The sequence below is a fragment of the Carcharhinus amblyrhynchos genome, chromosome 8, assembly GCF_965287045.1.
Source record: "Carcharhinus amblyrhynchos chromosome 8, sCarAmb.v2.hapA, whole genome shotgun sequence".
Lineage (NCBI taxonomy): Eukaryota > Metazoa > Chordata > Chondrichthyes > Carcharhiniformes > Carcharhinidae > Carcharhinus > Carcharhinus amblyrhynchos.
This window is the reverse complement of record NC_137331.1, coordinates 90,698,999-90,721,911: the sequence shown is the minus strand read 5'-3', so window position 1 is coordinate 90,721,911 and position 22,913 is coordinate 90,698,999. Positions and strand designations below refer to the sequence as shown.

The 22,913-nt window shown below is 44.7% G+C and overlaps 1 protein-coding gene across 3 annotated transcripts in view; it reads left to right on the top strand.

The window, feature by feature from the left end:
• Positions 1–22,913, top strand: part of cables1 (Cdk5 and Abl enzyme substrate 1) — a 179,175-nt gene that overhangs the window by 91,559 nt on the left and 64,703 nt on the right. For all 3 annotated transcript variants that reach the window (XM_080194968.1, XM_080194967.1, XM_080194969.1), the window contains one exon: positions 9,390–9,467. In XM_080194968.1, coding sequence (XP_080051094.1) covers positions 9,390–9,467 — 78 coding nt within the window. The remainder of the gene's footprint in view (positions 1–9,389; positions 9,468–22,913) is intronic.

Sequence of the window (22,913 nt, the reverse complement as noted above, 5' to 3'; positions counted from 1 at the left end):
AATAGGAAGGGAGTGAGGCCATGGAGGGATTTGAAAACAAGGATGAGAATTTTCAAATCAAAGCTTTGCTTGACGAAAGGCCACCAGGTGATGAATGAACAGCATTTCCTGCAAGTTAGGACATGGCAGCAGAGATTTGGATGATCTCAAGTTTTCGGAGGATAGAAAGTGGGAGGGCACTGAAATAGGCATGTCTTGGGGAATCAGAGGTATGAATGGGGCTTACACCAGCAGATGAACTGAGATGAGATTGGTGCATGACAATGTCAGAGAGGTGGAAATTAGTAGTCTTGTTGGTGGCACAAGAATGTATTAAGGGTTAAATATGACCCTAATGTGAACAGTCTGCTTTAGTATCAGATATTTGTCCACTCACCTGATGAAGGAGCACTGCTCCGAAAGCTCATGCTACCAGATAAACCTGTTGGACTTTAATCTGGTGTTGTGAGACTTCTTACTGTGCCCACCCCAGTCCAATGCAGGCTTCTCCACATCATATTTGCCAATGTGACGGATGGAATTGGCAGCTAGAGTACAGAATTTCTTCAGTCTTTCCGAAATTTAATTGGCAGAAATTTCTGCTTGCTCAGTGCTGGATGTTAGACGAACAGTCTGATAATTTAGCACAGCTGGTGATGAGGTAGGCTGGCGTCAGCGTACATGTGCAAATCAACACCATGCATTCAGATTGTGTTGCTAAGGGGCAATGTGTCAATGAGAAGGAGAGAGCCAAGGATAGATCCTTCCTGAACACCAGAGCCAATGGTTAGAGAGCAGGAAGAGAAGCCATGGCAAGTGATTCAATGATGAGATAGATAAGAATGGAACCAGGCAAGAGCTCCGTTGGATGACATTGGCAAGGCATTGGAGGAGGATTTGTGATCGTCAACTGTCCAAGGCTGCAGTCAGGTCCAGATGGATGAAGAGGGAAACTCTACATTTGTCACAGCCACATAGGATGTTACTTGTGAGTTTGGCAAGAGCCAGTTCAATATTGTGGCAGGGCCTTCGATTCAGACATTTCTCGAAAAGATGGGATCAGATTTGAGAGATGACAACAGATGTAAGGACCTTGCAGAGGAAGGGAAGGTTGGAGTTGGGTGGTAGTTTACAAGGACAGTGGAGTGGGGAATCAAGGTCCCTTCCTTTGAGAGAAGGTGATGGTGGCAGAGATAGAGAGAAGAATAACACTTGAAGCCATCCCCTCGACCTTGTCATCTGGGTGGTCTTGCTACACCCATCATATCAGTCACAGATATGGCCATCTCCAGTCACTTGTTCATGTCAATGTCCATCCACACTCCCTTCCATATCCCAATCCTAGTCCCTTTTCTGTATCCACCCCCGGGAGAAAAAAACGATGTCCCAATTCAGTTGCAGCTGCACTTTCAAAATCCCCAGTGTCCAGCCTTTGATCCACAACATCTCTGTAGCAATTGAAGCTGCAGAACAAGCTACTTGTTTGCAAGTGAGTGGATACGCTGGAGGGAGATGTGTAGACTGGTGCGGAGACCTAATCCACTGGTAGAGTCCACAAGGTCTGCAGTGGAGGCGAGTTGAAAAGGAAGAAGATTGTCGAGATCAACCCTAGTGGCCACGAAGGGTGGGAGTGGGGGAAGGGAAAGTCTACTGAGGTGAGGAGTTAGGAAACCAAGGTGGAATTTGCAAACTAAAACAAGAATTTTAGTTCATTGCATTGGGGAACGTGAAATCAATAGGTAGCTATGAGAACAGGGTTGATAACGAGCAGAACTGAATGAGGAACAGGAAGCAACCTATGGAGTTTTGAATTGTCACGTATATAGCAAACAGGCTGATGTGGATTTTGGAGCAGTAGAGCCTCGAGGTTCTGAAGTGGAAATAGGTCATCCAGCTGGGTAGTATATGGTGGGAGTCTATCCAAATTGCGTTGGATAGCGCGACCTAAAAACTTTGGACCTGCCGAATTATCCTTTGTACAGAAATTCTAACATTGGTGATTTTTGCTGATATTCATATTAAAGAAAGCGACGGCAGTTATTTGGTGGTGTTGGCATGGAAACCAGAGCTGTGCTGACGCTTTTCTTTAGAATTGCAGAACAATTTTCTTTGCATAGAGCTCCACTTTTCTGTCATTGTTTCAGGAAGGATGATCTTGTCTGTGCACAACATGTATTAAATCATAAGCCGATTTATAAGGAATGCTTTTCAAATGTTACAGAGCGTAGATGTAATATCCCCCTGTTTACTTAAGTTCAGATTCTTGGAAGAGCATTTAGTTTCCTTTATGGTGAATCACAGAGCTTTGTAGATGTATAAATATTCGACAAGCCATCATTGTACCAGGGGTAGCATCACTGCAGAAATTTGGTTTTGATTTGATCACTTGTTCCATAGAAACCCTACAGTGCAGAAGGAGGCCATTTGGCCGCTCGAGTCTGCACCGACAACAATCCTACCCAGGCCCTGTCCCCGTAACTTCACATATTTACCCAGCTAATCCCTCTGACCTACGCATCTTGGGACAGTAAGGGGCAATTTAACATGACAAATGCACCTAACCCGCACAGCTTTAGACTGTGGGAGGAAATTGGAGCACCTAGAGGAAACCCACGCAGACACAGGGAGAATGTGCAAACTCTACACAGACAGTGACCCAAGCCAGGAATCAAACCTGGTTCCCTGGCGCTGTGAGGCACCAGTCCTAACCACTGTGCCACCCATCTATCTTCCGTCCACAGTAAGATTTTGATCCAAATTACTTGACAGTCTGGTGCTGTCATGAAGCTGAGATGGTGCATTGATGAAATTCAGAAGTTATTTGACTTGATTTATTCTTCAATGGTGAAAATCTCTGTGAATATGTCACCTCTTCCTTGCAAAAAGTTGGCTGAAAGAAATGCCACTGCTAATTCTTCCCAGCTTCCTGCCCAAGATTAATGTGATATCTGCAAAAATGATTACTTGTCAAACCTCAGATTCTAATAATTACACAGCAGATTTAGTTTCTGCGTGCAACTAAAGTAATTTATTTTCTTGCCTGCATCAGCAGTAAACAGAGGAGCATGATGTGGTTTTGGAATTGTTGTGAAGAAGTACCGTCAACCTCAGCGCAAAGCTGTGTGAATTCCTAAGTGATCAGTTTAATTTTATTCCACAGTTTGTTTAATTACTTAAAGATCTGTTTGGCAAGAATTCGGTTAATGTTAAAATGGATGCTTTTGGGCACTTCACATTTGGAAAAAGGAGGTTTACACAGGAGCAAATTGGTTCTCTGCAAATGGCGTTGATGCTGTGACTTAAGATTGTCAGAATGGTAAAGTTTTGATCTTTAATTGCTTGGTCAATTCTTCCGTTCAATCAAGATTCAGTCAGTAGGATCTCAGAGTTCAGATCCAGTTGGCTTCACCTTGTTGAGGTCTATGGATATTGGCCTTGATGCCCTGGGTTAGGTGCGAGGGGTAGTGACACATACGTGAAAGAGATAAGGTACTGCTGTAAGAGATCAGGCTGCCCTTCAAGGGAGTCAATGGCCTAGTGGTATTGTCACTAGACTATTAATCCAGAAGCTCAACTAATTTTCTGGGAACCTGGCTTCGAATCCGGCCATGGCAGGTGATGAAATTTGAATTCAATTTAAAAGATCCGGAATTAATTTACTGTTGACTAAGAAATCATCGTCAATTGTCGGAAAAGCTCATCTGGTTCACTAATATCCTTTAGGGAAGGAAATCTGCTGTCCTTACCTGGTCTGGCCTACATGTGACTCCAGGGCCACAACAGAGTGGTTGACTCTCAACTGCTCTTGGACAACAAGGGATGGAAATAAATGCTGGTCAGCTAGCGGTGCCCATGTCCCACAACTGAATTAAAAAGAAATGTCCCCTAGTGCTGACCTTACCTGTTGAGGGCTCCCCTGCGAGTAATTGATATTTACATAAGTTGGCCACAGGTGATTGGCATTTGAGGAGTGAGAAACTAATGTCTTCAAGATTGCAGGGCCTGGTCGAGGGGAAAACTGGCAGAATAAAGGACAGATTTTCTTGGTTCATCACCCAGTTAGCATCTCTTGTTTTGCATGAACTGTGTCAAGGAAAATTGTGTGTTATTCCATAAAACTAATTTAAAAGCTCAATAATTCAATCAGGCTTTCCTGTCCTTAGGGGGTGTTCTTATTTAAATCTCATCTGAATGAGTTCCAGAAGATACCTCAGTGGGTTGCAACCATTGTTCAGTGTTTGCCCTGAGGCAACCAGGTTCTGATTTCTGCCAATAGACAGAGCATTCAGAGCCATGTAAATGATTAACTTGAGTGCTATCAGTAAGAGAAACTATACGAGTTGTGTAACCTTGCCCATCTACTCACCCAGCAGATGTGGAACAGCAATATGAAACTGTTGATTAGGTTGGAAGGAAAGCAAGGAACTTGCGATCCTTTTCTCATATTCCAATCCAGTCACCATTCTAGACCGAGCATGTGTGCCTTTTTGAGCCTCACTTTAACCCTGCTTCCTCAAAGGAGATAGAAGAGGCTGAACAAGGATTGATATTGGACACCCCACTGCCAAACCTCAACTTTTAGATGCACCGATTACTTGACTGGTTCAGATGTGTACATCAGGGCATTTAGATGTGATAACGGGAATATGGGCAAACGTAGCACCCACTTGGTTACCTACATTTAAGTGAATCCTATGAATTTTATGGATGGCACAGTGTTTAGCACTACTCCCTCACAGTGCCAGGGACCCGAGTTCAACTCCAGCCTTGGGTCACTGTCTGTGGAGTTTATGTCCCCATGTCTGCGTGGGTTTCCTCTGGGTGCTCCAGTTTCCTCCCACAGTCCAAAGATGTGCAGGTTAGGTGGACTGGCCTTATTAAATTGCTCCTTAATATCCCAAGATGTGTAGGTTAGGGAGATTAGCGGGGTAAATATGTGGGTTTATGAGGATAGGGGCTGGGTAAGAGTGTCATGCAGACTCGATGAGCTAAGTGGCCTCCTGCACTATAAGGATTCTATGGATTTTTTGATGCTAGTTGCTGTAATGTGGACCATGTGGACTTTTTTCCTGCAACAAAGGGATCTTTACTGTGAGTGAAAGCATTATTTCGAGGTTGTACAACAAAGTCAGGGACTTATTCAAAACTCTGCATTTAATGTCCTAACTCAATCAAACCAAATTCCATTCATCCCTGTGGTCACTGACGTCTACTGATTCCCAGTTTAGGAACGCCTTGGTCTTTAAAATGCTATTAATGAAGAAAGTTGTGCAGACTGCAAAGTTAACAGTCCGCGATATTGCCTGCCCCCTGGGAATTTGGTATAAGTCTACATTGCTCTGCTAGAATTGGTGCTATGCAAATGAAATTCTCCCGAAAGTTTAGAAGGATGAGAGGGTATCTGATCGAGGTATATAGAATTCTAAAAGGGATTGCTAGAGTAAACGTACACCAAATGTTTCCCCCGTGCGGGGTAATCTAGAATAAGAGGTCACAGGTATAAGTTGAGAGGCGGTAGGCTTAAAACGGAGATCAGGAGGAACTACTTCTCGCAGCGGGTGGTGAATTTACGGAACTTGCTGCCCCGCAGCACGGTGGAGCCTGAATCATTGAATGGCTTCAAGAAAGAGGTGGATATATTTCTGATTTAAAAATAAGATTAAAGGGATACAATCTTAGAGTCATAGAATCATAGAGGTTGAGATGGTCTGGTCTCAAATCCACTGCTTGGGAGGTGGATTTGAGACCAGGGAGAGATCAGTGATGATCTGATTGAATGGCGGGGCAGGCTCGAAGGCCAGAATCGCCACTTCCTGCTCCTAATTCCTATGATCTTTTTAACTCTTAAAGTACAATCCCTTTGCAATAAAAGCTAGCTTACTATTTGCTTTCCTAACTGTATTAACTTTTTGTGATTCCTGGATAGGGCCATGCACATCCCTCTGGAATACCCTGCTTTCCAAACCCCCCCTCCACTCTATTTCAAAAATGTTCTGCTTTTCTACTCTCCCTGTTAAAGTGAATAACTTCTCAATCTTCCACATTAGATTCCAGCATAAAAGCTGACTCCTCTCTGTCCACACACTTAACCGGGCTCAATCCTGGTGCAGCCTGTCTGCTCCCTCCTCACAGTTTGCATTCGCATCCAGCTATGTATCAGTATTCTTGGGTATGTCCCATCCAGCCCTCTCATCTCAGTCATTCACATGGGCGGTATGTGACCAAGGAATATTATTTCACCCCTCCTCACAGTATGAAAAAAGAAATAATTCAATCTTTCATCACAAGTATCTGCTTTCTCTTTGGAGAATCAACGTTTATGCAACTTTTCAGGGTTCACTGACGCAAAGGGGTTATTCAGTCGATGGAAAACTAAAACCATGCTGAAACCTAGTTCATCAGAAGTATCTGCCTGTGACATTCAAATTTTTGCATCTAAAAGTTTACAAAGAATCTAATATAACTAAAGTTTTGCATGAATTATAATCTAATTCCTTTGTGGTTACTGGAGTACTGTAGGAATAAGTGTAGCTGAGGGTCATTTCCATACAGCTTACCACGTAAACTCATTCATCAAAAGCCGCTATTAGCACATAACTTCCAAAATGTTCAAACTGAACAGCGGGGCCTCAGTGATATAATATGTTTCTCATTCTTGTTCAATCGAACAAATTAATCATGACCCAAAATCTCTCAACCTCCCATGTCCCAGTGGGCGTGTCATGGCGAGGGTGAGCAGTGTGCTGGAGGCTGGTGCAGTACAAGGATTACACCACATAATTCTTTCCTTGTTACCCTCTGTGTAAGGGGGCAGTGCAGATTTGCTGTTACTGTATAACATAATGGAAAATTTATGCCACGAATCCCGATACGAGGTAACATGAGAGATCTTTGCTTGTGCATTGTTAGACTGGTGTTGGTTCTTCAGAATAGCCCAAACTGGGTTACAAAGCATTGGATTAAGTGTGTCTCGCTAACAGTCAAGAGAACTGTGGATTATCTGTACATTTGATAGCGGGGAGTGTCGGGGTGGGGAGTGCAGAGGTGGAGTGGGAGGGGACGTTGGAGAGAGATAAAAAGTTGTATTTTAATGAAAATTGAAATGTGTGCTGTTTCAATACTGAAGGAGACTATTCAGTCCATCATTGTTTATTTATTAATGTCACAAGTAGGCTTACATTAACACGATAGTGAAGCTACTGTGAAAACCCCCCTAGTCGCCACACTCTGGCTCCTGTTCAGGTACACTGAGGGAGAATGTAGCGTGGCAGTGCAGCTAACCAGCACATCTTTCAGACTTTGGGAGAAAATCAGAGTACTCGGAGGAAACCAATGCAGACATGGGGACACTGTTCAGACTCTGTACAGACGGTGACCCAAGCCGGGAATCGAACCCAGATCCCTGGCACAATGAGACAGCAGAGCTAATCACTGTGCCACCCCACACTCCCCACTATAAAATGTACAGGTATTGCAAATGTGAATACTTTGCGTCGAGGACGCCTAATGCAGGTTTCTTTAGTATTTACAGTGAGGAGAGGTTTTGACTTTATCACCTGGGCAGTAATGCAGTGGTGTTTGTTACAGATCCTGTTCAGTTTTCATCCCAGTGACAAAAAGAAAATCTCATCAGCAACTTTGATTCTTATAATAAGGGCTGCAGGAAAGGTTTGAGTTGTTCTTGAGCGACCAATGTTGTGAGCCCAAGTTTCTAAGATTGATCAGAGTAGAAGACTGAGTAAATCAGGGAGGATTTGATTCAGTGGAGTGCAGCTCAGGTTTTAAGACCATAAGATTTAGGAGCAGAATGAGGCCATTCAGCCCATCGGGTCTGCTCCGCCATTCAATCATGGCTGATGTTTCTCAACCCCATTCTCCCATCTTTTCCCCGTGACCTCTGACCCCCTTTCAATCAAGAGCCTATCTATCTCTGTCTTAAATACACTCATTAAAAGGTCTGGGAAGGAATGATGAAGACTAAATAGAGTCCAGTGCAGTTGACACTTGGAAAATAGTATGTTGGAATAACTCCAGTGTGTAATAACTCCAGGTTTTAACATTGCAAGGAGGAAAAGTGTGTGTAAGACACCGTATTTCAACCTGCTGGCTCAAAGGACAAGGACAGTGGATGCATGAGAACACCTTCACCTTCAGGTTCCCCTCCTGACTTGGCACCATATCACCGTTCTTTCATTGTCACGGGATCAAAATCCTGGTATTCCCTCCTTAACAGCAATATAGATATACTACGTCAGATGGACTGCAGTTATATAAGAAGATAGCTCACCATCACATTCAGTAGCTGCAATTGCTGACTTTGCCAGCGATGCCCACATTCCACAAACAAGTTTAAGAAAACAATAAAAGAAAGCAAGCAAGGAAAATTTAAAGGATAAAAGATGATAATACTGATGAGAAAGGCAGAAACAGCGGAATGTTAGAGGCTGAGATAGACTTCTAACAGGAAACTTGTCTCCTGTCCAGGAGTGTAAAAGACCTCTTGTGCTTCCTGGATAAGAAAGTACTGAAGTCTTGGACAAGTTCAAATTGGGGTAAAGGATAATTTTCAGAGTTTACATTGCAGAATGTCTTATCTCCTTTAACCCCCACCCATAATACAGATCAGAAACATTGTATGATCCCTGCAGTGCAGAAAGATGCCATTCAACCCATTGAGTCTGCACTGACTCTCCAACAGAGCATCTTACCCAGGCCCACTTCCTGGCCTAACTTCGTAACTCCACACATTTATCTCGCTAATTCCCCCTGAACTTAACATCTGGGGACACTAAGGGACAATTTAACATGGCCAATTCGGACTGTGGTAGGAAACCGAGCACCCAGACGAAACCCACACTGACACGGGGAGAACATGCAAGCTCCACACACACACACACACACACACACACAGAGTCATCAAAGGCTGGAATTGAACCAAGGTCTCTGGCGCTGCAAGGCAGCAGTGCTATCCACAGTGCCACCTGTCGTATCACTTGTGCTGCCCATGAATTCCCCCAGTCTCTGTTACTGACGGGCGAGGACATTCACCAGGAGCACGTGTTTACCCCTTTCAGTAATCGATGTTGGAGAACACAGTTGTTGTGTGCAAACAGATAGTCTGTCTACACCACGTTTGGAACTGGTTTCTGGATTGCGAGGAAGAGTTTATCTTTCAGGTTGATGCCCTTTGATCAGAAATTGTTAACTGTTTCCTCTCCATGGGGATGCTGCCACACCATGTCCAGTTTTTATTTCAGATTTCCTGCGCTCTCATTATCTGTTTTTTTTAATGAAAAGATACGATGTTTGTCTTTAGGCAGCCATGTACTGTGACTAATCCGCCTTGTGCATTGTGTTTACTGAGAAAGTCAAAGCAAAGTATGAGTGACTGTGTGTTTCTACTTTTTTAGGATAGTGCTAATCAGCGGCAAGAGATCCTTCTGCTCTGTGTTTTCAGTAATGCCATATCGAGACAACACTCAGACAGGGTGAGTATACAAGAGACGTCTCATCTTCCACAGGGTGTGATAACTATTCATGGCTTTAAATTAATATGGTGTCCTACATATTGAGAGTATGAAAAGTATGATCAGTTCACATGTAAGTCTGAGCAATATAACAGTGATCACGAGTTACAAAAAACATCAGAGTTCCACATTCTGGGCAGTAGAATATTTCTATATTCAAACATAGATTGATTTTTTTCAATAATATGTCAGTGAACTGCTAGTTAGTGTGTGATATCACATTACTGCTTCAAAACCCAGAAGTTGTCATTTTTAACATGTGACAATCTACTTTGGTGACTTGGAGTTATACACACAGATGGTTGATCAGTGATCAAGGATATTCCTTGCAGTCACGCCTCGTGACTCCTGTTAGGCATCTGCAGACAGAGGGCAAGGACAAAAATAATGAGGCCTTTGGGACTAATGTGTCAGTTTACGCGCACGGTTGAATTTGATGAAGCCACTTCGGACAGCATTCACTAAACACCCCAATCATTCATAATATTGTTAGGAGGAAAGGAATGGCGATGTCGCAGAAGAGGCAGAAGGCTCTTCATCCCAATGTCAGGGCAGGATGCACAGGCAGGAGAGGAACAGAAGCCAGGGACTCACCTGCTACTTCCGCCAGACTAAAGAGAAAACATTGTTTAATTGAAAGAAAAATTGTATTTGTCCTGAGAATGGTACCTGCAGTTAGGAGGGAAGAATATGAAGTAACCAGAATGTTTAAGAGTTTTGTTCCAGAAAAGAGATCATTAAGGATGTAATATGACAGCCATGGTTCTGTGCCAGCAATCTCGCATCTTCGTCAAAACATTGTGGGGACTGTTCTCATTCCAGAGTCCAAAATCTAGCCTGATGCTCTGGAGCAGTACTGAAGAAAAGCTGCATTGGCAGAAGTGTTGGGTTTTAAATGAGATGGTAAACCTGGGACCCTGTTCTCAGTTAGATTTCTGGTATTATCTTGAAGGAGAGCAAGGGAGCTCTCGCAGACACCCTAACCAATATTTATCCCAATCTACGTTATGGAAAAAGATTATCCATTCGTTATTATATTTCTGTTTGTCGGAACTTGCAAAATGGCCACCATGGTTCCCGCATTACAATCGAGACTACCTTTCAGAAGTACTTAATTAAAACACTTTTGAGATGCCACAACATCATGAATGATGCCATATGTTGAGCTTATAAGAAAGATGCAGAATAGAAAAAAAGTGAGTTTAGATGGGGAACAGAGTCAGCAAAACTTTATTTATTTTTAGATAAGTGTATGTTTTACTCAGAATGTTACACTAACTTCAGATACTGAAGTAGTTTTATTACTGAAACGTCATTTATTCTTTAGAAATTGGGCAGCATGGTGGCACAGTTGTTAGCACTATTGCCTCAAAGCGCCAGGGACCCACGTTCGATTCCCAGCTTGGGTCACTGTCTGTGCGGAGTCTGCACAATCTCCCCATGTCTGCATGGGTTTGCCCCAGGTGTTACAGTTTCCTCCCACAATCTGAAAGACATGCTGGTTAGGTGCATTGGCCATTCTAAATTCTCCCTTGGTGTCCTCAAACAGGCGCTAGAGTTTAGCGATTAGGGGATTTTCACAGTTACTTCATTGCAGTGTTAATGTAAGCCGACTTGTGACACAAATAAATAGATGAAAAGAACTGGGTCATCCCATTGTGGCAGAGATTTCTCTGGTTCCTTTGGTTCTCAAAGGGTTGATGGAAAGGAGGGAAAACATCCAAAAACAGAGAAAACTTGCTCTTAAATAGCGCCTCGTCACATACCGGGACACTGGGTGCATTATTGCCGATGGATTACAGTGTGCTCTCTGTTATTATGCAATTAACCAGAGTTGCTAATTTGCAGACAACAAGCCCCCAAAGTACAGGCTTCTTTGAGAGACGGAACGGATAATGCGCTCAGCAGTTATTACCTTTTAGTGTTTTTAAAAAAACATTTTAGACAAAACAAACCTATTTCAAGCATGTAATGTCTGCTTCTGGTCACAAAACATGAACCCGCATGATATCATCCCCCATCAGTAGAGAACACAAACATTAAAATCTGCTGCAAAAAACAAAATTTAGCTGTCAATTTCAAATTCCCCCCCCCCCAAAAAAACAAGACTTAAAATAACATTTTAATTTGAGGGTTTATTGGCAAATGCTGAGCTGTTGTTTTGGCTCGCACTGGGTTGCATTGAGTGTACACCACAGGAGGTTGATCTTAACAGCGATCCACTCGTTGTCCAGTGCTCGGTACTTAAGCAGCGATGGACTTTGTGCCGCTGTCTGGCCAACTGGATCTGCTAGCTCCTCAGTGAAGATGGTGAAAAGGATCTCCAATTCCAGCCTTGCATCCTCGAATTAGCAAGTTGTACACATGAGGCCTGTTGGCACTATCGAGAGGTAACCCTTTCTTCAACTTTTAGTCTTAACTGAGAGAGAACTGTCTGAAGCTCATCCTGCAGGAGAAGATTTTTTTGTGTAGCACTTATGTCTGTTTGAAAATGTTTAGAACATATAAGAAATAGGAGCAGGAGTAGGCCATCTAGCCCTTCAAGCCTGCCCCGCCATTCAATAAGATCATGGCTGATCTGTCGTGGCTCAGTTCCACATTCCCGCCCTCTCCCCATAACCCTTAATCCCCTCTCTTATCAAAAAACCATCAACCCGCGTCTTAAAAATATTTAGCGAGGCAGCCTCCACCACTTCAACGGGCAGAGAATTCCAGAGATTCACCACCCTTTGAGTGAAGAAGTTCCTCCTCTACTCCGTTCTAAACCGCCCCCCCTTTATCTTGAGGCTGTGCCCCCTAGTCCTACTGTCCTTTCTGAGCGGGAAAAGTCTCTCCACCTCTATCCTATCCATCCCATTCATCATCTTATACGTCTCAATGAGATCTCCCCTCATTCTTCTAAACTCTAACAAGTACAAGCCTAGTTTATTCAGCCTCTCCTCATAGCTCAACTCCGGCATCAGCCTAGTAAACCTCCTCTGCACTCCCTCCAAGGCCAAAATATCCTTGCGTAAGTATGGCGACCAAAACTGCACACAGTACTCCAGCTGCGGCCTCACCAATGCCCTATACAGCTGCAGCAAGACCTCCCTACTTTTATATTCAATCCCCCTCGCTATGAAGGCCAGCATCCCATTCGCCTTCCTGACCACCTGCTGCACCTGCAGGCTGGGTTTTTGCGACTCATGCACAAGGACCCCGAGGTCCCTCTGCACCGTCGCCTGCTGCAGTTTTTCGCCACGTAAGTAATAGTCCTTCCTACCATTATTCCTACCAAAGTGGACCACCTCACACTTGCCAACATTAAATTCCATTTGCCATTTCCTGGCCCATTCGCCCAGCCTATCTAGATCCTTCTGCAGACTCTCCACACCCTCTGCGCAATTTGCCGTTCCACCAATCTTGGTGTCATCAGCAAATTTTGACACCATACACTCGGTTCCCTCCTCCAGATCATCTATATAAATGGTAAATAGCTGAGGTCCCAGCACCGACCCCTGGGGCACTCCATTAGTCACCATCCGCCAATCCGAATAGCACCCATTGACCCCCACTCTCTGCCTCCTATTTGACAGCCAATCCTCTATCCACGCTAGCACCCTACCCCCAACTCCATGCCCCCTTACCTTCTGCAGTAACCTCTTGTGAGGCACTTTGTCAAACGCCTTTTGAAAATCTAGAAAGACCACATCCACCGGCTCTCCTCTATCCACCGCCCTAGACACATCCTCATAGAACTCCGGTAAATTTGTCAGACACGACTTCCCTTTAATGAAACCGTGCTGCGTCTGCTCTATCAAGCAATTCCCCTCAAGATGCCTCGCTATTTCCTCCTTGATGACGGATTCTAACATTTTACCTACAACAGACGTTAAACTAACCGGCCTATAATTCCCTGCCTTTTGCCTGCCACCCTTCTTAAACAACGGCGTAACATTAGACGTTTTCCAATCTTCCGGCACTTCCCCGGAATCCAGCGACGTCTGGAAAATAACCACCAAGGCATCCACTATCACCTCCGCCATTTCTTTCAGAACCCTTGGATGCATTCCATCCGATCCTGGGGACTTGTCCACAATCAGTCCCTCCAGTCTGTTGAGCACCGCCTCTCTAGTAACAATAGTGTCATTGAGACCCCCCAGTCCTACCACCTTTCCATCGCTAACACCCGGCAAATTATTCACGTCCTCCTCTGTGAAGACCAAAACAAAAAAGTTATTCAAGGCCTCAGCCATTTCCCCATCCCCTACCAGTAAGTCCCCCCTCTCATCCTCTAAGGGTCCAATGTTCACCCTAGCCAGCCTCTTCCTTTTTATATATATATATATAAAAACTCTTGCTATCCTTTTTTATATTAAGCGCTAGCCCAGCTTCATAGTTTCTCCTACCCTTCTTTATTAACTTCTTTGTCAATCTTTGTTGACTTTTAAACCTCTCCCAATCCTCTTCTCGCCCACTGCTCTTAGGTACTCTAAACGCCTGCGCTTTTAATTTAACACTTTCCTTCACCTCCTTCGTTATCCACGGCTTATTACCTCTCCTCCTACGGTCCTTTTTAACCATCGGAATAAATTTCTGCTGAGCACCAAGAAAGATCTCCTTAAAGATCCTCCACTGCTCCTCAGCAGACCTACCTTCCAACGCGCTCTCCCAGTCAACATTCGCCAATTCTTTTCTCATCCTTCCGTACTCCCCTCTGTTCAAACAAAGGACGCGTGTCCGGGAACCCACTTTCTCCTCCTCCATCTACACCAGAAACTCCACCATACAATGATCACTCTCCCCAAGAGGATCCTTCACCACAAGGTCCCTAATTCTACCCGCCTCGTTACAACAAACGTTTCAAAGCGCTTCACGGTAAGTCACTTTGAAATAGGGTGATCCGTGTGTCAACAAAGTTGGCATCTCCGTGCATAGTAAGAGCCCACAAGTAGCAGTGGCCCAGGTAAGCTACTTTTTGATTAGGGAATGGAAATTAGCCAGCACACTTGGAGAGCTCTCTGCTCCTTAAATTGTGTGGCAAAATCTCTTCAACGCTGTTGACTTTGTTTAAAAGCTTAAAGACACCACCCTGACAATGTAACAATCCACCGGTACGACAGCGAATTGAGCACAGTGAGATGAACAGAGTGAAGAGAAACGAGGTGAATCGGGGGGTGGTGAATGGATGATACAAAACTCCTGTTTTAAAATCCTGAAGTGAAAGATGGCCTAAGGAGCTCCACTCTTCTGAGACCCAGGAAAGAAAGAAAAATCTAGAAAAGGACACCATGGGGAATCTCCCTTTCAATGGGGATGTAGGGGAAATTACAATCTTAGAAGTTGGCGTTTTTGCAGGTTAGCAGAAACAAAAAAAAGCAGCCCATACTTTAATTATGAATAAATTAACAGTTGGCCACTTTCCAGTTGGGTGATAGGCAGGCTACTTAATGGAGCCAAAGAAAATGTTCTGAATTGAAATTGGATGCAAAGTATTGTCACCTGTGTATTTTAGCATCAGTTACCAATAATTATACAATATACATGCTGTGCAAAGTGCTGGAACACTAACGCAATGTGTGGGGCGTTCTCTACATGTTCTCTACTGTTGTTGTACAATTGGATTGAAATTTTGGTGGTATTTTCTGGCTGTTACTGCCAGAGGGATCTTCCTGCCGATGTCAACGCTTTGTCACCAGGGCCAATGGGAAACCCCACTGACTGTGGCGGGACCTGAAGACCTAGCCATGGCAAAGCATGGCGTGAGGGGCCAGAAAATTCCTGTCCATTATATACAATGGCCCTGAAATTCCTCAGGGAACCTGCATGTCTTCCACGGTAACTCTGGCCAAGTTCCAACAAAGGGCCTTCAGTATGAAACATTAACTCTCATAATGTCTCCCCAGAAGCTGCCAGACATGCTGAGTGTTCTCAACATCTTCTGTTTTTCTTTCAGATTTACAGCGTCTACAGCGTTTTGTTTTGGTATCAAACATCCAGTTATGCTGGGTTTCTGCAGTTGCTGAAAATGTCCTCTGTGCCTTGCAAGGACAGTCGCTGCTCCTGGCCTCTTATAGGACGAATGATGGCCAGTGGCATGCCTTGGTTCCAAGTGTGGCATGGCACTGCAGTGATACCCAGTGGACTGAGTGAGTGGAGTGGCAGCAGCCTCCACACGGGCAGCTGTGGGCTCCACCACAAATGGATTACTGAGGAATTTGAGAGCTTACTGGCATGTCCATTAAAATAGTATTCGTTGTTGATCATTACCGAGATAGATGCACCATAGAAAGCATCCTTTCAGTTATATCACAGCTTGGTATGGCTCTTGCTTTGTCCAAGACCGCAAGAAACTACAAAGAGTAATGAACAAAGTTCAGTCCATCACACAAATCAGCCTCCCATTCCCACTGACTCTGTCTACACTTCCTGCTGCCTTGGAAAAGCTACAGGCATAGTCAAGGACCCCATGCACCCTGGACATTCTCTCTTCCACCTTTTTCCATCGCAAAAAAGATACAAAAGTCTAAGGTCACGTACCAACCAACTCAAAAACAGCTTCTTCCCTGCTGCCATTAGACTTTTGAATGGACTAGCCTTATATTAAATTGACCTTTCTTTACACCCTAGCTATGTCTATAACACATTCTGCACCCTCTCCTTTCCTTCTCCCTTGTGTACTCTAAGAACAGTTTGCTTTCTCTGTATAGTGTGCAAGAAACAATACTTTTCACTGTATCCCAATACATGTGACAATAATAAATCAAATCAGTGGTTAATATTGCTGTGGCCACACAACTAAAGAAATGTAGTTCCTACTGCTTATCGTGGACACCAATGCAGTTCACCAGTATCCATGATGATAACCTGGTACTGCTATCTTGTTGCTCATTAGCACATGCTGTGTCTTGAACCACTAGCTGCTGGCTCGGGTCTGTGTGGAGCTTGCATGTTCTCCCCGTGTCGGCATGGGTTTCCTTCAGGTGCTCTGAAAAACGTGCTTGTTAGGTGCGTTGGCCATGTTAAATTCTCCCTCAGTGTACCCGAACAGGCGCTGCAGTGTGGCAACCAGGGGATTTTCACAGTAACTGCGTTGCAATGTTAATGTCGGCCTACTTGTGACACCAATAAATAAATTTTGAAACTTTGATGTCAAATATCAACTTGAGGTGTCCCCACCCACACCCCCAGCCCTTCCGAGTGCCAAACACCACTGTGAACATTTTAATCTCTGGCAGTAATTAGATCACTGATATTTATTTCTGTAATGTCCATCATCAATCATCTTGTACATTTTATTTGGAAATAATCAGTCTCCATCCAGCTGACACAATATGATTAACAGTCCTTGTGTCTGAACATTACAACATTTTATGACTTTGTGCATGTCGATGTTACAAAGTGTGAGCATAACAATGCCAGAGTTATTAAAGCTGTGGCGGAAATCCCATGAGATTGCAGGAGGCACGTTGAGTGCTATCATACTCCACAGGTTTCAGTGTAGACTAAACATTGGGAAATTAATGAGCAGGCTCGCTGCGTTATTTCTCTGGTAATTGTATTTCACACAATTACTGGACCTCGCTCGTGTAACCTCCTGTTTTACACCTGAGAACCAACACAAACAGAATGTTAGCTCTTTTACTCGGACTGGAAGTCAGGAAGTATTAGCCGTCCTAGAATCCCGGAAAGCCGGATATGCAATAACAAAATCTGTGTGCGTTAAGACTATAAAATCACTGACCTCCAAGGCATGGGAGGGCGTTAGTTTCACTGGTCATTAAAATCTGGGTGTAATTAAACTAACTGGCAACAAAAGTTGTAGAAATCTACAGCTTTGAAATGCATGTTTTCAAATGAAGTTAATTTGTGTTGGCTTTTGCTCAGTGTTACTTGGCACTCCCACTCCTGATTTGATTCATTATTGTTACATATATTGAGATACAGTGAGAAGTATCATTTCTTGTGCGCTGTACAGACAAAACAGATCATTTGTAAAGTGCAGAGGGGAGAAGGAAAGCAGAGGGTTCAGATTATAGTGTGACAGTCCTAGCTAGGTGTAGAGAAAGATTAACTTTTTATAGAACCCTACAGTGCAGAAAGAGGCCCTTTGGCCCATCAAGTCTGCACTGACCACAATCCCACCCAGGCCCTATCCCCCTATCTCTACACATTTACCTGCTAATCCCTCTAACCTACACATCCCAGGGCACTAAGGGCAATTTGAGCATGACCAATCAACCTAACCCACACATCTTTGGACTGTGGGAGGAAACTGGAGCACCCGGAGGGAACCCACGCAGACACGAGGAGAATGTGCAAACTCCACACAGACAGTGACCCGAGCCGGAAATCGAACCCAGGTCCCTGAAGCTGTGAAGCAGCAGTGCTGACCACTGTGCTACTGTGCCGTCCCAACTTAGTGTCTATTCAAAAGTCTGATGGCAGCAGGGAAGAAGCTGTTCTTGAGTCGGTTGATACGTGAGCTCGGACTTTTGTATCTTTTTCCAGATGGAAGAAGGTGGAAGAGAGAATGTCCTGGGTGCATGGGGTGCTTGAATATGCTGGCTTCTTTTCTGAGGAAGCGAGAGGTGTAGCTAGAGTCAATGGATGGGAGGCTGGTTTGTGTGTCAGATTGGGCTACATACACAGCTCTTTGTAGTTTCTTGTGGTCTTGGACAGAGCAGGAGCCATGCCAAGCTGTGATACATCTGGAAACTATGCTTTCTGTGGTTTGTCGGTAAAAATTGGTGAGTAAGTCAGTCACGGGTTGAAGTCCCGCTCCGGAAATTTGAACACAATCCAGGCTGACACATCAATGAAATACTGAGGGAATGCTGCACAGTTGAAATTGCTGTGTTTTTTCGTTGAGATGTTAAACCAACGCTCATGTCTATCCTCTTAAATGAACTTCAAAGATCCCACAGCAATATTGGAAGAAAAACAGGGCAGCTCCCTGCAGTGCCTTGGCCAACATTTATCCTTTAACTCACATGACCAAAAACAGACAATCTGACCATTTCTCTTAATGCTGTGTGGAGATTTTGTCCTGCTTCCACCATTACAACAGTGACCACACTTCAGTAACTGTTCAGAGATTTTGGGGCATTCGAGGTTGTGGAAGGCACTTTGTAAAGTCTTCTACTATTTACTTTCTCTTCTCTAAACAGACTGTTAACTTGCAAAGAAAACAGACATGCCTTTGACTTTTTAGCAGAGAGTGCATCCATATTCCTTTAGGGGCATTCACTGAAAATGATGCTGTGGTTTGGAAAACCTACAGGCAATTATCAGCCATTTTAATTATCTCAGCTGACATTGTGAAATGTGGAAGTGTTTGAACTACTCACCTGTTTCTGTTTTGGGTATCCCTAGCTCCATGGTACATGAGTTTTTTTTCCTTGTCTTTTTGTTGTTTCCCTCTGCTGTCCTGGCTATGGTGATGATTCATGATGGTATGTATTCTGTAGCCTTCTGTCTGCTCTCACCCCAGAAGTAATTTTTCACAGGTGCCCCTGGATAGTGAGAACTGGCAAGCTACTTAACCATAGGAGCATCACTTCCGAACCTGATCCCGTTCTCAACTGGCATCATAAAATCCCTATAAGTACAAAAGGAAGCCATTCGGCCCATCGAGTCTGTACTGACCACAATCCCAGCCAGGCCCTATTCCCATATCCCCATACATTTACCCTGCTAATCCCCCTAATGCTAGGGTCAATTTAGTATTGCCAATCAATCTAACCTGCACATCTGTGGAGTGTGGGAGGAAACCTGAGCACCCGGAGGAAACCCACACAGACACAGGGAGAACATGCAAACTCCACAAGACACTGACCCAAGTCGGGAATCGAACCCAGGTCTTTGGCACTGTGAGGCATCAGTGTTAACCACTGTGTCACCACATGCATCCATAAATGTGTTTTCTGGCAAAGGTGCTGACTAACAGGAACTCAGACTTAATCTTCTCCTCGTAAATCTCAGTGCATTGATTTTGATTTGATTTGGTTTATTGCTGTCAGTTGTATTTATATACGGTGAACAGTATTGTTTCTTGTGCGCTATACAGGCAAAATATACCATTCATAGAGAAGGAAATGAGAGAGTGCAGAATGTAGTGTTACAGTCAACTTAATGCAAGGTAAGTGCATTCAAAAGTCTGACAGCAGCAGGGAAGAAGCTGTTCTTAAGTCAGTTGGTCTCAGACTTTTGTATCTTTTTCCCGAAGGAGGAAGGTGGAAGAGAGAATGCCTGGGGTACGTGGGGTCCTTAATAATGCTGGCACTTTGCTGAGGCACAGTGAAAAGTCTGACAACACCAGGTTTTAGTCCAACCTATTTATTTGACAATATACTCACAAGCTTTCGGGGTTAGCCCCTTCGTCAGGTGAATGGAGAGTTCTGGCCTCAGACAGAACATATAAAGCACAGACAGTTAAGAGATTACTGATTAGAATACGAATCCTTACACCTAACCTGCTGTTCAAGACCTGAAGTGGCTGATAATGTGAGTGGAAGGAGCACTGATCACAGTTCAAAGAGATGTGTATTGTCTCCAGACAGTACAGTAAGTGAGGTTTTGCAAACCCAGGCAAGTCACGGGGGTTACAGATAGTGCGACATGAACCCAAGATCCCTGCTGAGACCGTCCTCATGTGTGCGGAACTTGGCTATCAGTCTCTGTTCAGCGACTCTGCGCTGTCGTGTGTCGTGAAGGCCGCCTTGGAGAATGCTTACCCGAAGGTCAGAGGCTGAATGCCCGTGACCACTGAAGTGTTCGCCAACAGGAAGGGAACAGTCTTGCCTGGTGACTGTCGAGCGATGTTCATTCATCCGTTGTCGTAGCGTCTGCATGGTCTCCCCAATGTACCATGCTTCGGGACATCCTTTCTTGTAACGTATCAGGTAGACAATGTTGGCCGAGTTGCAAGAGTATTTACCATGTACCTGGTGGATGGTATTCTCACGTGTGATGATGGTATCCATGTCGATGATCCGGCATGTCTTGCAGGGGTTGTGTGGTATTGTGGTCACTGTTCTCCTGAAGGCTGGGTAGTTTGCTGCGAACAATGGTCTGTTTGAGGTTGTGTGGTTGTCTGAAAGCAAGAAGTGGGGGTGTGGGGATAGCCCTGGCAAGATGTTCGTCTTCATCAATGATATGTTGAAGACTCCGGAGAAGATGTCATAGCTTCTCCGCTCCGGGGAAGTACTGGACGACGAAGGGTACTCTGTCCACTGTGTCCCGTGTTTGCCTTCTGAGGAGATCGGTGTGGTTTTTCGCTGTGGCGCCTCGGAACTGCCGATCTATGAGTCGAGCACCATATCCTGTTCTTATGAGGGCATCTTTCAGGGTCTGGAGGTGTCTGTCACGATCCTCCTCATCTGAGCAAATCCTGTGTATACGGAGGGCTTGTCCATAGGGAATGGCTTCTTTAACATGTTTAGGGTGGAAACTGGAGAAGTGGAGCATTGTGAGATTGTCTGTGGGCTTGCGGTACAGTGAGGACTTTTCACTGTGTTTACGCCAGTCCAACGCCGGCATACCCACATCATGACTTTGCTGAGGCAGCAGGAAGTATAGACAGAGTCAGTTGGTGGGAGACTGGTTTGCGTGATGGGTTAGGCTACATTCATGACCTTTTGTAATGCCTTGCAGTCTTGGGCAGAGCAGGAAACACACCAAGCTGTGATACAATTGGAAAGAATGCTTTCTATAGTGCATCTGTGGGATCTCCACCATCTGCGATCAGCTAATCCAGCTCAGTTTGGGGATCGAATGCAGTTTAGGGGTAAGCTCTAAATTGGGCATTGACCATTCAAACCAAATCATGAGCCTGACCTCAGTGATTGGTAAGTTGATGGAGAGGATTCTGAGGGACAAGATTTATGAGTATTTAGAGAAGTTTAGAGTGATCAGAAATAGTCAGCACGGCTTTGTCAAGGGCAGATCATGCCTTACGAGCCTAGTTGAGTTCTTTGAAAATGTGACTGAACACATTGACGAAGGAAGAGTGGTGGATGTGGTTTACATGGACTTCAGCAAGGCGTTTGATAAGGTCCCCCTGCAAGACTTCTTGAGAAGGTGAGAGGGCAGGGATCCAAGGGGTATTGCCTTGTGGATCCAGAACTGGCTTGCCTGCACAAGGCAGAGAGTGGTTGTGGATGGGTCTTTTTCTGCATGGAGGTCGGTCACCAGTGGAGTGCCCCAGGGATCTGTTCTAGGACCCTTGCTGTTTGTCATTTCCATAAATGATCTGGATGAGGAAGTGGAGGGATGGGTTAGTAAGTTTGCCGACGACACGAAGGTTGGTGGTGTTGTGGATAGTCTGGAGGGATGTCAGAAGTTTCAGCGTGACGTAGATAGGATGCAAGACTGGGCGGAGAAGTGGCAGATGGACTTCAACGCAGCTAAATGTGTAGTGGTCCATTTTGGCAGGACCAATGGGATGAAGGAGTACAATATCAAGGGTAGGAGTCTTAGCAGTGTTGAGGAGCAGAAGGACCTTGGGGACCGGGTCCATAGGACTCTTAAATCGGCCTCGCAGGTGGAGGATGTGGTCAAGAAGGCGAATGGTGTACTGGCCTTCATTAATCAAGGGATTGAGTTTAGGCTGCAACTGTATAAGACCCTTGTCAGACTCCACTTGGAGTACCGTGTGCAGTTCTGGTCGCCTCACTACAGGAAGGATGTGGAAGCTATTGAGAGGGTGCAGAAATTTACGAGGATGTTGCCTGGATTGGGAGGCATGCCTTATGAAGATAGGTTGAGGGAGCTAGGTCTCTTCTCCCTGGAGAGATGAAGGTTGAGAGGCGACCTGATAGAGGTTTATAAAATGTTGAGAGGAATAGATAGGGTGGATTCTCGGAGGCTATTTCCCAGGGCTGAAATGGTCGCTACGAGAGGACACAGATTTAAGGTGCTGGGAAGCAAGTACAGAGGAGATGTTAGGGGTAAGTGTTTCACTCAGAGGGTGGTGAGTGAGTGGAATCAGCTGCCGTCAGTGGTGGTAGAGGCGAACTTGCTGGGGTCTTTTAAAAGACTTCTGGATGAGTACATTGGGTTTAATGGGATTGGGAGTTAAAGATAGGCCTGGTAGGTATGGATATGATTGGCGCAACTTGTGGGCCGAAGGGCCTGTTTGTGCTGTAGTGTTCTATCTTCTATGCTGTATGGTGGTTTGGACTAGAGAGGTCTTGTAAATGGAGCCTTAGCCACACAAATATCTGGAAAGCTGATTGTAAAGGTGGCTGCAGAAAAAATCCTCTCTTTTTTCCTGGAACAGGCTCCATAACAAGCAGATGTGTGTCTGCAAGTGCACCAGATTAGTATGTACACAATTAATCCTGGAGTCTGGACTGGAAACATAGTGAGATTGGAAGAGATGGCTATTATGGAGGAAATTACAGTCGCTGTCCCTTAAAGCGTTGA